At 37.4% G+C, this 16708-nt stretch overlaps 3 protein-coding genes across 4 annotated transcripts in view; 2 read left to right on the top strand and 1 right to left on the bottom strand.

Annotated features, from left to right (window-relative positions):
• Positions 1–1969, bottom strand: part of ablim1b (actin binding LIM protein 1b) — a 79802-nt gene extending 77833 nt beyond the window's left edge. The window contains exon 1 of the transcript XR_016147081.1: positions 1862–1969. The gene's annotated coding sequence lies outside the window, so the exon portion shown is untranslated. The remainder of the gene's footprint in view (positions 1–1861) is intronic.
• A 239-nt stretch (positions 1970–2208) lies between these two features.
• trub1 (TruB pseudouridine (psi) synthase family member 1) lies at positions 2209–6048 on the top strand. 2 transcript variants are annotated; one of them, XM_089122214.1, is made up of 8 exons: positions 2209–3526; positions 3681–3779; positions 4007–4062; positions 4162–4243; positions 4332–4404; positions 4505–4644; positions 5177–5191; positions 5320–6048. In XM_089122214.1, the coding sequence occupies exons 1-8, from the start codon at positions 3391–3393 to the stop codon at positions 5550–5552; spliced, it is 834 nt and encodes a 277-aa protein (XP_088978340.1). In that variant the 5' UTR covers positions 2209–3390; the 3' UTR covers positions 5553–6048. The 2 variants fall into 2 exon arrangements, with proteins under 2 accessions (XP_088978340.1, XP_039520929.2); XM_039664995.2 differs by having other exon boundaries at positions 3185–3526; positions 5177–5233.
• A 3480-nt stretch (positions 6049–9528) lies between these two features.
• Positions 9529–16708, top strand: part of atrnl1b (attractin like 1b) — a 101399-nt gene continuing 94219 nt past the window's right edge. The window contains exon 1 of the mRNA XM_039664951.2: positions 9529–10652. Coding sequence (XP_039520885.2) covers positions 10417–10652 — 236 coding nt within the window. The 5' untranslated portion in view covers positions 9529–10416. The remainder of the gene's footprint in view (positions 10653–16708) is intronic.

The raw sequence follows: 16708 nt of genomic DNA, 5'->3' as shown, positions 1-16708 counted from the left end.
TCCTTTTCTTCCTTGTAGGCCAGAAACGAGACTTCCTTAGATTTCCACGACGCATGCGCGAGAATTGCTATCTTTTTCAACTACGTTCAGTTCAGTTCTCGCGCATGCGTCGTGGAAATCTAAGGAAGTCTCGTTTCTGGCCTACAAGGAAGAAAAGGAATAGTCGAATAAACTCGTTATTTTTGTTTGTTTTTTCGCACAAAAAGTATTCTCGTCGCTTGATAAACTTATAGTTAACTTACTGTAACTCATTGAACTGGAAAAAGTGAGTTAATACAATGAAGGAGAATGATTTAATCATCAGAAACTCAAAATGATATGTTATCTGAACTAAATACATTATTTAAGTTGATTTGACAAAAGAAAATATGTTGTGATAACAAATCTTGAAAATCTTTTTTTTTTACAGTGAGTGACCTCACTGATTAAAATTAAATTACTGGATACCTTACTGATCTCAAGTGCAAAGGATAACATGAACTCTATACCCCTGGATCTAGGGGTTATGGGGACATGGTAATAAAAACATGGACTAGCACTTGCAAGACAGCGGAATGGGGCTTCACCAAAAATGTATACCGTCTAAAAAGCAAACTCAAGATCAAAGTTAAACTCCCTTCCAGCCATGTCTGATGCCAAAAACCTCCACAGATCTACACAGACGTGTTCTGCATCTATACTTCTACTTTAAGTATGGCAGTTTTGGTCATTTAGATTTATTTCAAAAAGAGGACTACAAGCTAATAATCACTGTACCATTTGAAGAAGTAGCATCAATCTTGAGAACAACTATACTAAAACAAACAAACTATATGAACAATCACTGGCCAGTGATAAAGGCATTTATCCACAGCTTCTCTGGTCACACTGAAGTCAAAACAGTTAAATGAATAATTTTGCAACACTTTTTAAGAATAATTTCTTGGACATGCAAGTTTTTAAACACATGCTGTAATTATAGCATGTAGAGGCTTCTGACTGTGGCTCGTGGCAGCATAGCCTGATTCTTTAAATAGACTCAGCATCACAAATCATCTGCAGTGCTTGCGGTGAGTCTAATTGAAGTCCAGAAACCATTTGAACTGTCAGTGTCAAAGCACGAATAATAAAAAGAAGCATTCAGTGGGTATAAACACAGCATCATCTCGCGTGATGCTGATATGAAAGGAAGAGCATCCAATGGTGAGAGGCAAAATGCTAATAATACAGTCTAATGGGCATCTTGCTTGGTTTCTTCTCCAGGTTCTTTCCTGAACTCAAAGTAATTGCTTTCTCTAACCCTTCTGTTCTCTTCATTTTTTTTTTTAAAAAAATACAAAATAAATACACCCCCCCCCCCCCCCCAAACTATGTATGAGATATTATGAAATTAAATTCCCAAAAGGGAAATTAACCAGAGAAAAGAACACCGTTTGCCAAAGTCTTCCAGAGTTTATTCTTTTAACACAAATTGTGTTAATCCATCAATAATCTAAATAAAACTCCATCATAACACACAAAGATCCTGAAAAAATAACTTTTTCTTAAGCAGGTCTAATCTGGTTTAGTTTAGGACAAGGGTTAATAAGTCAATAGCCTATACTTGCTAAACAGATAATTATAATTAATCATGCACATAATATCAATTGAATCAAAGTTTGATGACAAATGTTAAATAGCCTATATTATACAGATGCTAATATATTAACTAATGGTCTTATTTATAATGCATGATGCTGCACGTAGCATTAGTTTGCAAAAACAGACATTGAGGTGAAAAGAGAGACATGACAGTCAAGTTCAAAAGTGGCTTAATTTTGTCCTCGCAAATTAAAATGACACTTTAAAACTACAAAAAAAAAAAAAAAAAAAAACTGGTTACCTCTCGTTGACATGATGCAGTAGGAAAAGCTGTGGATTTTCTTCCTGAAATGATGATGGTCGGCAACGTGCCTTTCAGATCAAAATATAGTCCCCCGACTTCAGATAAATAGAAGATGTGTGTGCTCTGTGTCCGTGACCGTGACCAGCTCGTGAGCTCGGCATCAGTGATCACCACTACACGCGAGGAGAGGCGAGGCGAGAGAAGAACGGGAACCAGAGGCACACAATGGGCGTGTCCTGTGTGATGGACCGACTACTGCACGGTATGTGGCTACAGTTAGAGCTGAAGGCAGCAGATCATATTTTGAATCGAATAACTATAATATTTTGGTGACTTTAACCATTTATAATTGTTTAGTTTAGTATAGTACAGCCTATATTATACATTTCCAGCACGTTTTTATAGGCCTATGTCATTGTGTTTGTACTATTTAAATGTAGCCTACTTATTAGGCTACAACTATGACTCTCATAAAAAAATAAAATAAAAAAATAAACATAATTAAAACAATTACAACAAAGATATAAAAAATTAAGCCATACCTAGCTATACAACGTCTATAAGGGATTTTTTTCCCTTTAATTCTGTAAGATAGAACACATTGTTCTTGGTTATCCTATCTAAAAACTGCTTCAGTAGCCTATAGTGGATAAATATCGCCATCATGTGGTAGTTTAATATTTTACTGTGCCTATAAATTATAATTAGTAGGCCTCACGTATAGCCTACCTATTAATAATTGACGATACATGATCAGACTGTAAAAAATAGCGATACATCCACAGCTAGATTTTTTTCCTGTACGTACGAGCTAGTAAAATACGAAGAACAGAAATCTTTATAGCCCTAAAGAAGCAAAAAAGTACATAGGCAACTTTATGGATCAGGCCCAGTTCCCTGTGCATGCTCGTCTGTCAACCGTAACTGATCTAGAGTCAGTTTTCGTAGATTTGCATGTGGCTTTGAGAATCAGATCCTGGTATTTACAAGTTCTTCCCGGGTATTTACAAGTTCTTTTTTTATTATTAAAACATTTTCAAAGCACAATAAAACAATCACAGTATAGAACAAATAAACAGAAAAAAAATACAAAAACAAAACAAAACAAACACACACACACAAAAAGACTACAAGACAGGCGAAAATACATATCAAAGGAAAAGATTAAAAGACTTGCATATTTCAATAGTTTTTAAAGCCTTCTTGTTACATGAGTCAAAGATAGTCCCAAAGTGTAGGCTATATCAATAAGCAAAACATTGAAAAGTGGTTTCTGACCTGAAAATGTACATTTATGTATATAAAATTTTGTCAACAAATAAAGAAGATTGAGAAGGAATATTTTGTTTTTGTGTAATTGTTCTTTTCCCCCCCGTTAACAAATCCAAACAAAACATTTTAACTTCGCTGTGGATGGAGTGAGATATTCGGTCTGCTGATGTCATCGGTCACTCTTGAAAAAACTACAAATACCAATACGTGAATGACGTCATAATTTTGCGCCGCGTAAAATCAAGAACACAAGCATGGCGGGTCTGTCAACTGTACAGAACGGTTCATTATCCAAACTGCAGTCTCTGCATGGTATATTTGCCATCTATAAGAAAGAGGGTCCCACCTCAGCTGACGTGTTAAACACACTGAAGAAGGCGCTTTTAAAAGGTAGGTGCGTTTTTATGTTATTGTTCTTTTTGGACACCTGACCTGCTGTGAGACATCCAGTTCCAAGTCAGTACTCTCCATTTGGGGATTAGATAGTCATAAGACAATTATGACAATGCTTTTTATTGCATGACGAGAATTTATCTATACACAGAGGCAGGTGTTGCAAATCCCAACCCTCGGAAAAGGAAGAAGCAACCTTTAAAAATTGGCCATGGCGGCACCCTGGACAGCAATGCTTCTGGTGTACTTGGTAAATATAATCAAGTATCTTCTTCCCTTCTAAAACATGAAACAAATAATAAAAAACAAACAAACATCTAGAGCACTGATGAAATCGAAGCAGCTGTTTTCACAAAATTACGTATTATGGCAATATGTTTCTTGTTGTAGGAATTATATTACATAAATATATTACATAATATACAAAACAATACGATGTAATACAAAATGCATACAGCTAAAAATGATGTTTTGCAGTGGTTGGAATTGGTGAAGGGACAAAGATGCTCACCACAATGCTTGCGGGATCAAAGGTAAGCATTATCTGGGTTACATTTAGTTTACATGTCTTTTTACACTTTCATTCCCATCTTTGATTATTGTGACATTACATTCTATGGCCTTTTTCATAGAAATACAGAGCTGTTGGAGAATTAGGCAAAGCGACTGACACTCTTGACGTCACTGGAAATGTTGTTGAAGAGAAGAGTTATGGTAAGACTCGTATTTTTTGGCTGTTATGAGGGAATGTATGTCTAACAGAAGTTAGTGTATAAAGCTAAGTACTTGTTTCTTTTCCCAGATCACATCACAAAAGAGGCTTTTGAGGAGAAGCTGAAACAGTTTACGGGTGAAATTATGCAGGTTCCACCTTTGTAAGTCAATTTATTCTGCTTGATATATAATACAATCCTCATTGATGTCTTTAAAAGTTGTTTCTTGATCTCATAGACATTCTGATATTTGCATTTAAAGATATTCAGCACTGAAGAAGGATGGCAAGCGCATGTCTGTCCTTCTCAAGCAAGGTCAAGAGGTTGAGGCTAAACCTGCACGTCCAGTTACAGTGTACAGTCTCTCTTTACAAGACTTCAGCCCCCCACTTTTCACCATAGGTTAGTCATTTGGAAATATTTGATTGATTCTAGTACATGTATGTTCTTTCGTATATACATAGAAAATTAATTTTCATAACAACAGTATTTTAAGGCAACATGAAACGGAAGTTGGATAGTGTTTTCTTCCCTATTGTGATTTGTGAGTGAAACAACTTTTCAAACAAGAATAATTGGACTAAATTTTGTCCATTGGGAACTGATTGGATTGTGTTTTACTTTTTCTATTGCTGTGATCTCTTGTGAGTGAACACATCATAAGAGATCATCAGAGAAGAGAACAGCTGTCACTGCAATAGGGAGGGGATGTTATTTTGATTAGAGATTGAGGACAAATGAATTAAAAAAATCTGCATGGATAAATCATTTATGATAAAAACTGCAACTATTAAATTATCCATTTTATTTCATTCTATTCATGACTTTAACAGAGTTATTTTAGAATTTTTTTTTTTGGATAAAAATAATTTTATGTCATGCTCAACAGCTTGATTTAAACATTTTAATTTAAATTTACTATTTGCATTTACAGATGTGGAGTGTGGAGGTGGGTTTTATGTCAGAAGTCTGGTTGATGATCTGGCCAAAGGTAGTAAAATAATGATACATTCAATGTTATTAAATGTTTATAAATGTTAATAACTTAATGTACTCTATAATGTTTTACCCCTGCAGGTCTGTTGTCCTGTGCTCACATTAAAGAACTGTCCCGGACAAAGCAGGGTCAATTCACACTGGAAGAACACGCATTGAAGGAAGAATGTTGGACGTTGGCAGATATATCACGGGTTCTGCAGCCCTGCCCAAATCCATCAGAGCAACAAAAGAATGCCAAGAAAGCAAAATCAAAGCAAAAGCCTGGCCCATCTGAATCTAAGGGTGATGATGGAGATCACAACAGTGACTAAAAGGTGATGAAATTGCCCATCTGATACACAAATTACATTCTCAGTGAGAGAATTGTTGGATATTGCCTGGTCTGCTTTGATTCGATATGGTCTCTTTCACTATCCCTGTGCATCCATTTGCATGGCCATATATATATGGTACTTGTAATTATGGATAACACAGGTGGTGTCAATGTGTTCAAGTTTATGAAATTTAAACCAGTATCAGTATCATTTTTGTTTTGTTATATTATTTCAATGTTAAGGCCACTTAACTAGTCCATGATGCCAAAAGAAATAAATGATCATTATTTAGATTTTTAGTTAAAGTTAAAACTGAACTGATATTGTTTTGACAAACACCAGTTGGCACTCTCATTATTTAACTATGTAAGCCCAAAAGTGATGTAAGTACTAGGCTTTTCTTTTCTTTATATTGTTTTTATCACATATTGACAAGCTATTAAAGTTGAGAAGTTGAGTTGGGAAATAGCAATAAATTGCTAAATAAAAGGTTGCAGTTGGCTGTGTTTATTTGAGCAAAAATACAAATATTAATATTGTGAAATATTACAATTTAAAATAATTATTTTCTTTTTTTAATGTAAATTATTCCTGTGAATGCAAAGCTGATTTTTTTTAGCTTCAATACTCCAGTGTTCAGGGTATTTCACAGTTGAAAACATTGTGCCTATAATGTTGGTTTTTTTTTATGGATAATGTTTTTTTTTTTTTTTTTCAGAAATATTTAATGAATATAAAGTTCAATAGAACAATGATATTTCTTTTTATTGATATAGGAATCCTTTGTAACAATGTAAAAGTGTTTGTCACCCTTGATCAATTGAATGCTTACCTGAAATGAAAAATTAATTTCCTTTGTAAAAAATCTTAAAATACTGTCAAAATGTGTCGGTTTTATAGTATTTTTATGTTCCTATCCATTTAAGGGAAAGTATTAATTTAGTGGTTTTGTAATCGTACACCTAAACCAAAACTAAAAAACATTATTAAAAATGTTTAGTTAAAATTGATTTTTCAGATAGGAAAGAAATATGCACCATCACACACTGATATCTAAAGCAATATGATAGTCTATTGCCGAACCTGTTTTTTAGACTCTTTTAATGTCTGCAATGAGTGTACTTGGATACTAATCCCTCTTAGTTGGGGATTAAGATTCAACTCCTCTGCTCCCAGACTCTGTGTCCACCCATACTAATGGCATTAAGAACAAAGAGAAATCATAAGAAATCGCTGTGTGAAATACAACCCCCACCTCCTCACGAGCCAATATAGATATCTGCATTGCCTCAGATAATTTAATAATATTTAATTACCTTCTGCTCATAACACAATTTTTCACCACATGAAACTGAACTGAACAGATGAGGAACAAAAGAATGTAACAGTGCATTATAGCTTTGACTTTAGAAACAGAGCTGTGTGTATGTAATAGCATGAGTAGTTGTCATTCACAGAGATTAGGACAGCTATACCATATATTTAAAGGTTTACCACCTGGGGGCACTATGGTGCTTGGTTTATAGAAGGATTTATGGTATGCCTGATGTGCAGGCCAATCGATTGTAAATCACCTGTGTTTCTGCACATGCCAATATATGGTTAACCTACTACAGCGGATCACTGACACATGTGCTCTCTGACAGGCTGGGACATGCATGTGCTGTCAATGTGCGGATCAGCTGAGCTATTAGCCTGAGGATCTGATTCTTTCATTCCTGAAGGTCTGAGGATAAAGTGTCATGTTTCTCAGTGGGGCCATGAAAGAATGTAGCAGTGAATGTGTGAGGAAGCAATGTTCATATATTGTGTAAATGTAAAAGTTGGAAATAAATATTAACTAGGTGTAGCACAGATAAATTAAATTATTATTGTTTATGAAAAAGTGTCGAATGCTGTTCTTTTTACTTTAAATGTGCTTTTTAGCTTAATAGAATGGATACCCTTGTATTTTAACCATAAAGTTCTCTTCCTTAAGTCAGCGATTATAATGCAGTTATATTCTTCTGTTATTCTGTTCAGTGCCTGACTGAATGGGGCTGTTGTGACAGGAATGATCTAAAAAGGGAAGTCTGAGGTGTGAGAGTCATCGCAAGACCCAGCAATTGTCTGTGTGAATATCAAATTCCCAGCTGAACTGAGTGTTTTATTGCATGCATATATAACAACAGGCAGATTTATGCATGAATATGTTATATTTTGTATGGTGAAAAAAAAAAAACACCCTAGCCACTGGTATATCTATATCTACACTCAACTAAAGGATTATAACCTGTTCAATTTCTCATTAATGCAATTAACTAATCGCCCAATCACATGGGAGTTGCTTCAATGCATTTAGGGGTGAGGTCCTGGTCCAGACAATCTCCTGAACTCTAAACTGAATGTCAGAATGGGAAAGAAAGGTTGAGCGTGGCACTATTGTTGGTGCCAGATGGGCCGGTCTGAGTATTTCACAATATGCATTAGTTACTTGAATTTTAACGCACAGGGTTTACAAATAATGGTGTGAAAAGGGAAAAAACATCCAGTATGCGGCAGTCCTGTGGGCGAAAATGCCTTGTTGACGCTAGAGGTCAGAGGAGAATGGGCTGACTGATTCAAGCTGATAGAAGAGCAACTTTGACTGAAATAACCACTCGTTACAACCGAGGTGTGCAGCAAAGCATTTGTGAAGCCACAACACACACAACCTTGAGGCGGATGGGCTACAACAGCAGAAGACCCCGCCGGGTACCTCCTCTACAAATAGGAAAAATAGACTACAATTTGCGAGATCTCACCAAAATTGGACAGTTGAAGACTGGAAATATGTTTCCTGGTTTGAGATGGTAGAGTCAGAATTTGGCGTAAACAGAATGAGAACATGGATCCATCATGCCTTGTTACCACTGTGCAGGCTGATGGTGGTGGTGTAATGGTCTAGGGACGTTTTCTTGGCACACTTTAGGCCCCTTAGTGCCAATTGGGCCTACCTGAGCATTGTTTCTGACCATGTCCATCCCTTTATGGCCACCATGTACCCATCCTCTGATGGCTACTTCCAGCAGGATAATGCACCATGTCACTTAGCTTGAATCATTTCAAATTGGTTTCTTGAACGTGACAATGAGTTCACTGTACTAAAATGGCCCCCACAGTCACCAGATTTCAAGCCAATAGAGCATCTTTGGGACGTGGTGGAACAAGAGCTTCGTGCCCTGGATGTACATCCCACAAATCTCCATCAACTGCAAGATGCTATCCTATCAATATGGGCCAACATTTCTAAAGAACGCTTTCAGCACCTTGTTGAATCAGTGCCACGTAGAATTAAGGCGGTTTTGAAGGCGAAAGTGGGTCAAACACAATATTAGTATGGTGTTCCTATAATACTTTAGGTGAGTGTATATACACACACACTAAACAATCCTACAAACTTTAAAAGATAGTGATCACACTGCATGAGATACATCCCTGCTTTTTATTACTTACAACAATAGCTATCATATATTTGTGGTGCATAAAAGAGCAAAAGTACATATTTAAGATGGAGGCTTAAAATGTGAAGAGAATCTGGGTCATAAAACCTAGTTAGTGGGGATGTAGAATCCTAATTTAGAATTAGGATAAAGTAGGCTTCTCATTTAGCACGTTGTTTTTGTTAAATTTTACATTTACTGGAGCACATTGGACTGTCCTCAGCAATTGTTACATTGCACGTTGTAGGTAAAGCAATAATAATCTTGTATCTTAGAAGTGCTTGCCATCTTGTTGTCTTGACTGACTGTCAATGTTCCACATACTATACTATACAATCAACTTTATTTACATGGGAAATGTTGGGCTTTCACACATTTCTTTATAAATATAACACAAAGTGTTTAATGAAGCTTCTCAAGTACTGCAATGGGCATTCTTAAGGATGCACACACAGTCCCTCTGTCTCTTTAAATGTATCCCCTTCCCAATGCGCATGCGCGGACATCTCCGTGTTGAGTTTGCTCCAACCTGAGGAGCAGCAAGCCAGCGCGAGCTGCTCGTACTATGGGATATTAAACGCTGGTCGAGGGGGCCAAAATTCGCACGCTGAGGGGGTTTCGGCGACCTGGGACGAAGAGGATATATATCTATATTGAGGGGCGACACTTTTTACAAGGAGTTTGTCACGTTGAGCCTAAGAAATAGCGAAAAATAAATGCGAATAACGGAGAGTTGCCCAGGTTTTCCAAATCCCTCAGCGCAACGGACAACAGCAGAAACAACATCCATGTTACTCACTGCTGCGATCATAAAGGATGCTTTTTCTTCAGAAGTCTTCTTCATTTAGCTTGTTTTCACGTGGCATATGAACGTTTAGCCACGAAAAGCTCAAGGTTTAAAGGCTTGAAAGCACACAGCTGTGTATTAGAGCAGCCAGCTGAATGTTTACGCTTTAAAATGGCTGCGGACGGGATCAGAATAAGACCGTTGAATTATATGATGCTTTAAAAGCTGGAAATACCACATCTCTTGAGTTATGGTAATGGTCTGGGAGGAAAGGTTTTTTTCAATGTTATGGGGAATTATTTTCCAGCCCTGTAACTGCAGGAGGTAACGTAGGAAATTCCTGCTCTTGTTTGGAACACAATGAGGCGAGACAGTTGATTTAATATGCCTGTGTTTATGCTGATTTTGTCTTATCACGCTCGGATCTGGAGGTTTTCCTTTAAACGATTGCCTAGATTTCGGGATACTATCGCTGATGTTTAAGGAATATGCATGATCTATAAGTGAACGGTTTCCCCTGCTGTTATAATTGAAACAATTTGGCCACCAGTAAGCAGGGAAGAAAGGCCCTAAGATATTGATACCCAATTCAACAGCGCAGCATCCTAAAACCATGAATGCCGGGAAGAGGATGCTCAGACCTGAGCTGTTTCTGGTCAGACAGAGACTTCAGGGCATGCAGAGATATTTATGGCTCTGTGTGATGTTCTCCTTGGTGCTGATATCAGACTGCTCTCCATCTAAACCCTGTGAGAAGAACTGTCTGTCAGGCAGGTGTGTGAACGGATCTTGTGTCTGTGATCGTGGATGGGTTGGTGACCAATGCCAACACTGCCAGGGAAGATTTAAGTGAGTATAACATTTAAGAGTATTAAATTATGCATTTGTACCTGCATGTTTTTAATTCCGGAGAAACAAGGAATCATGCTTGTTTTAAATTCAATGATGGTGTGCATGGATGTGATTTCTTCTTCATGAATTGCTATTTTATTAAAATCTTAAGCATGCTACTGATTGCTGGATTTTCATATTTGTCTAATAATTTTGGATAACTTGAAAGGGATTTTTCACATATGTGCACCATCTGGTTAAAAACTAATATGAAGGGCACTTGTTCATATACTGTCACCACATCTCATATCACATACACTTCCAGGACTCAAAATGTTTCCTTGAGGTGCTCTTTGAGTGGGATATGTTGCAAACATTCAGGAAACTCCAAGGCACTCTCTTTAGAAATATTAAAAAGCCTTTATTTTGTTTGGTCTTCTTAAACCTTTAAAAACACTCCGACACATTTCGATATACAAGCCTTCGTCAGGGAATCAAATATTTGTCATATCCACATTGAAATCTTGGTATACCTCTGACAAATCCTTGTGTCTTGGCACAATTTAGAATTAAAGTTTCGTACTTTTAGCACACACGAAATTTGCTAAGCATATAGGCCTACACTCTGGTTTCCATAAGCAGCACTGAAAAACTGGATTGTATTTGAAGGCTTCTTGCTGGTCACACATTTACGGTACACACTGTTGCATATTGTATTTTTTAAATAATTGTACAGACATAATCTGATGAGATTTTTCAAATATTTACTATTGTCATTATTAATTCTGTTTTTTTTTTGTCTTCAAAATGGATGTCAAAGTTACTGTTTGCAGACATGATTTAGTTTTAAACGAGTGTAGTTTGACAGCTGTATGATAAATGAAACTCTTGAACAAAGCTCCTGCACTCCTGTGTCTTAAAATAGCATCCCGCTCTCATTGGGTGCAACAAAGATCTCCCTCTTCACTCCATCTCAGAAGCAGCTGAGAGGATGCTATTGGCATTTATAAGTGCTGTCACTCAAACTAAACTTCAGACTGACACCCAGCCCTGTGTGACAAAGGTTGAAAGCAAGAATAGCTGGATGGAAGGAAGTGGTCTCCGTTGATGTTTTGAAACTCTTGTCTTGGCCATTGTTTGCCTTTAATTCTTGGCCAGGTGACAGGAAATAGGAAGACCTGGGAGTTAAATGACATTGTCATACTACCTATTAGCTGCTGCTCCACTAGATGCATGAGCAAGAAAGGCTGTCATATTGACAAATAACTGTAAGTTGTTATAAAGATTGGCTAAATGGATACTTGGGATATAAATTGTCATGCCTGGTGTATACCACTCTTATTGTTTTGAACATGGCTTGCATGTTCAGATGTTGTTTATGAGGATGCAGAATTATTAATGAGATGTGTTAGGTTTCAGGCTCATAAACAAAAATCTCCTGCCATGATAGTGCTTTAATTATTTGTATAGAGACCGTTATGTCTGTTCAAACTTAAAATATAGCAACCTGCCTTCAAACTATAAATTAGTCTTTTAATTTATTTCTTGGGGGGAAAAGATGACTAAATGGACATTCAACTAAGTGAAATATTAGCTATGGTTTTGCAATATGAACAGTGCATTTTCAAATAGTCAACTTTGTGGCTTTGGACATTTCTAGAGCAGTTGCCTAACTTAATGACGTTGCCTAAACCTTAGTCTTGCTTCGAGATTGGTTGGGTTTGGTTGTGACATCTATTGATGTAACTTCCTTCAGTTATTTTCCTGTATATTGAAGTTAATTTAGACTGAAGATGAAACTACATTATTTTCAATTCCAGCGGATTATACCTAGTTATAGCAATTGCATATATATATTTTGATATTAATAGATATAATTGATTATGAAAATGATGACATTTTCAGATTTTGTTGGTTTTGTCCTTAAATTGTCTATTGTCTGTAAACAATTTTGAGTACTTTAAATTGTTATTATCTGCTATACTTGAGGTGCAATGGTTGTGTTCATGGATTTTAGAATATCACCTGTCATGTCATGTAGGCCTAGTTTCTTAAAACTTTAAGAAACTATCTTAAGTTTAAGGAAAAATCTTTATAATAATTTGAGGATAGGTTTGTGGTTATGGAATAGTTACAACTACTTCCTATGTGTAAGGAAAATTGCATTTTAAGATTTATTTTTTGCATTCATTTTTTTCAATGTATTCAATCCATGTCAATGGATAGCCTAGTTAATGAATGTGGTGGAAGTTAACAAAATCATTGATGTAAAAAATGCAGAGGTGTAAAGAGTACTTGAAAACCATACTTAAGTAAAAGTACAGATGGACAATTCCATCATTGCTGTCATGTGCGCCATGGAGATTTTTAAGAATATATTGGTTATATATATATTTGTTTTATTTGATATTTTTAAAAAGCAATGGTATTGGTCATTATTCTTGCCTTTACAAATTAATAACTTTGTCACAGTGTTTATTTTAAAAAAATGAGGTTTTCCGCCTGAGAGGAATGATATGTAGCCTAGCCTAAATTTGTTTTACAATCACCAATAAGATGTAGCTTGCTTCAATATGAAGTCATACAAGATGAATGCATAATAATTCGCTAAATGTTTTCGAATGGTTTTAGAATGAGTATAATATTTAACACCACAGGACGTGTCAGTTTCCCAAACGTACGGCAACAACCCCTGACTGTGCGAACATCTGAAATATGTTTGTGGTGTCTAGACTGCTGTAAGGTTGTTGGTGAAATGATTTGGTGTTTGGATTAAGCAAAGCCAGTCGACATGATCTGTGCACTATTTTTAGACTGATCTTTATAGATGACTAACTGAAGTGCAATATAAGCTACATCCTCTTCATCAAACAAGCTTAACAGATTGCTTGACTTAAATCAAACTGTTTTAATTTCATGTGCTCATGGTTTTTGAAAGGCTGCTATAAATATATATCAGTCCTTTACGTATGAGAGAAAGTTACCATTAGTTAGTTTCCAACATATATCTTAGTTTCTTTTTATTTTCCTGTGATAGCTTTTAGTTTCCAGTTTATATGTAGATAACCATTCAGGATCAAGCTAATGTGCTATATTGGCAAAATGCAGGCTGGACAAACGTCCACCACACTGTAACAATTGAGGCAACAATTGTAATACTGAGTGCTCAGTCATTCACCCACTGTGTGGATGCTTGCCCTGTATCACACTTCCCAAACATCCTGGAAAATAACAAGAAGTGAATGAAATAATAGCCTGGATGCCAGCTGAACTTAGCCCCGCCCACAACATTTGAGGTCAGGAAGCTCGATCTGGACTTGATCCGGTTGTGGAGCAACTATGCTCAAACCAGAGCTGTTCGGACCAATCAAAATGTCAGGGTGGGCTTTATACAATGATGGACAGATGATCAACAGTAACGTACATTTACAGTTATTCATTTAGCTGACACTTATATCCAAAGTGACTTACAATAATAATTGCTATATATGTCAGAGGTCGCACACCTCTTGGAGCAACTATGGGTTAAGTGTCTTGCTCAGGGACACATTGGTGTCTCACAGAGGATTCGACCCCGGGTCTCTCACACCAAAGGCATGTGTCTTATCCACTGCGCCATCACCACCCCAACGTAATCATCCACGTCACAAAAGAGCGATTGGGTTGAATTAGTTTACAACAAAGCTGGCTACTGTTGGAGAATTAAGATGTGTAGATTCTAGTGCTGTAGCGGCACGTCGATGATTCGACGTCAAAATTGCGTCGACGTCATATTTTTGCGTCGACGCTTCTTTATTTATTTATTTTTTGCATGTTCCCGGCGGTCCAGCTTGCCACACTCACGTGGGAGACCGAAACATTGCAGAATAGAGGACAAAGACAACTAGAAGTGAATGTGCTATCCATTAAATGAATCACACACAGTAAACAAACCCTTAAGAAAAAAAATTGCAATTTAGATGCGCAAACTGGGTGCCGGTGTGGTAAAACGTACAAGCTCGGGCAGATTCGGCTTGAAGTCGTTCCCGGACGCGGCGCGCGCTGTTACACACAGCCAGCCACAGTCTTCCTGGTCTTGCGCACCCAACGCGTCATTTTTGCCATGCGCACATTCGCGCTCGTGCGGACGTGTCGAGTATAAACAAGGCTTTACTCCGTGTCAGCACGCGCTCTGATCAGTAGGTGCACAAACCTCTCCCGATTCATCTCCATCAGTAGGCAGCCTCCGATCGCACCACTAACTCCGCCTCCGTTTCCCTCCTCAGCTGATATTAATATTTAAACATTCTCTATGATAAAAAGGTTTGTAAAAAATATTTTAATAACACGGTTTTGGCGGTTGTAGAGTTATAATGATGGTGTTCAAATACATAAAATTAGACTAACGTTAGCCAGCTTATAGTATCTTGATTCAGTATGCTAGTATTTATTTGAGATATTGTTTTTTTTTTTATTAATTGAGCAGCAGAAAAAATATTCTTTGTATTAGTCGTCCAATTAGTCATTAGATTAGTCGACTAATCGATAAAATAATCGCCCAACTAATCGTTTAGTTAATAATCGTTTACCCCAGCCCTAGTAGATTCCTCCATAGAAGAAAAGTCTATCCAATCGAGTGCAGAGGCCTTTTCTTTCCTGGTTCGATTGAAACACGCCCCATAATCATAGCCCAATGGAGCAGTATCAGACTCGCATTCTGACTAGAATCTGAGTATGCACCACGTCAGGCTAATGAAATGGTGCTTCCACTCTAAAATCCCCTTTGTCATTAAGTGTCTTGCAGCTGTTAATGGAGTCACTTTCTCAACTTGTGACTAGATCTCGCTTTTGTACATTTGATCTTGCTTGCTCAGTGTGAGGGTAAATATAGCTCAGCTCAGTGTTTTTGATTGAATCGTAAGTCAAATGCGGTAGAATAACTTTTGCACGTTTAGGATGATGCTAATATATTCCTGATCTGTATGTAAACGGTTGTTGAGTGGAGAAAATACAGGCTAGATGATACCACAACTTTAAATAAATGAACAGACCTAAATTGTTTAGTAGTCCTATCCTAGTGTCCTTGCCTCCACATCAAACTGGCACTAAAACAGCTTTCCTGTTGCACAACAGCTAAACGAACAAGCGGTGGGAGGCAACACACCGACTACAGGAAGACAGGGGCTGTGAGGACCGGCACTTTCAGGAAGTGATCGGCAGATATCAGTGGACTGAACTCCTATTCAGGTGGCAGGAAACTGGGCTTGAGTTAGCTGACAAAGAGGCCCTCTCTAATTGGACTTTGCCAAGTGTCAACATTTTATTATGGCTGACTATAGTTCGGACCCTATATACCTTCAGCAGCACACAAGTCTTTGTTTTTGTAATATTGCATTGGCCCTTTCTGAATGCCTGAGGCCAGCCTTTGAGCGAGGCTGAGTGAACCTTGTCCAGTGGTGGTTTCAAAGCCGTTGGGATAGGTATTAATCCTGCCTTGGTGGATATATTTGCTTTGGAACTGTGCTATTAAAGATGCATGAAAACCTGGTGAATATTTTAAATGTTGACTCACCTACAGTTGCCTTTTTTGTCTCTCTTCTGGGCTGCTGAGTGTGTGCCCGCACAAAGAGTCATCCCTCCCGCCAGCATTCAGCCTGAGGGGTGTCCTCCCCGGCACAGGATGTGGTGCGCCGTGATTACTGTTTTTAACCGTTCTTAAAATCTCACTGTCTGATTATAGAGAACACATGGTGGAGAAATAGCTTGTTAATAGGCTACGGTTTAACTTGCAGCAAGAATGTTGCAAGCCAAGAATGCATGGTTTTTAGCGTTTGCATTAGGTTGGCTGTCGTCACATACACAGACCTACATTTTGTTGAGGAAAATTAGGAATGATTCACAGACTGAAAGTAATGATTACTACAAAAAGTACAAAAATCAATGACGGCTTGTTTTCACTTTGCTTTGTGGTGCACCGATGAATATCATTTATGAATTTAGGTTTTATTTACAGAGTTTGGATATGCTCAGACTAGCACCCTAAAACGTTTTGAATGGCATATGAAAGTGAAAGTCAGAATCTTTGTAATTCGGTG

Source organism: Pimephales promelas, chromosome 17 (genome assembly GCF_988280905.1).
Source record: "Pimephales promelas chromosome 17, fPimPro1.hap1.1, whole genome shotgun sequence".
NCBI classification, from domain to species: domain Eukaryota; kingdom Metazoa; phylum Chordata; class Actinopteri; order Cypriniformes; family Leuciscidae; genus Pimephales; species Pimephales promelas.
The sequence above is the reverse complement of the archived record's forward strand: the minus strand, read 5'-3'. Positions and strand labels throughout refer to the sequence as shown.

Coding starts and splice junctions, on each gene's coding strand:
- trub1 (XM_039664995.2), top strand. CDS start 3,391: ATGGCGGGTCTGTCAACTGTACAGAACGGTTCATTATCCAAACTGCAG. Junction 3,527..3,680: donor GAAGAAGGCGCTTTTAAAAG/GTAGGTGCGTTT, acceptor ATCTATACACAG/AGGCAGGTGTTGCAAATCCC. Junction 4,063..4,161: donor CAATGCTTGCGGGATCAAAG/GTAAGCATTATC, acceptor CCTTTTTCATAG/AAATACAGAGCTGTTGGAGA.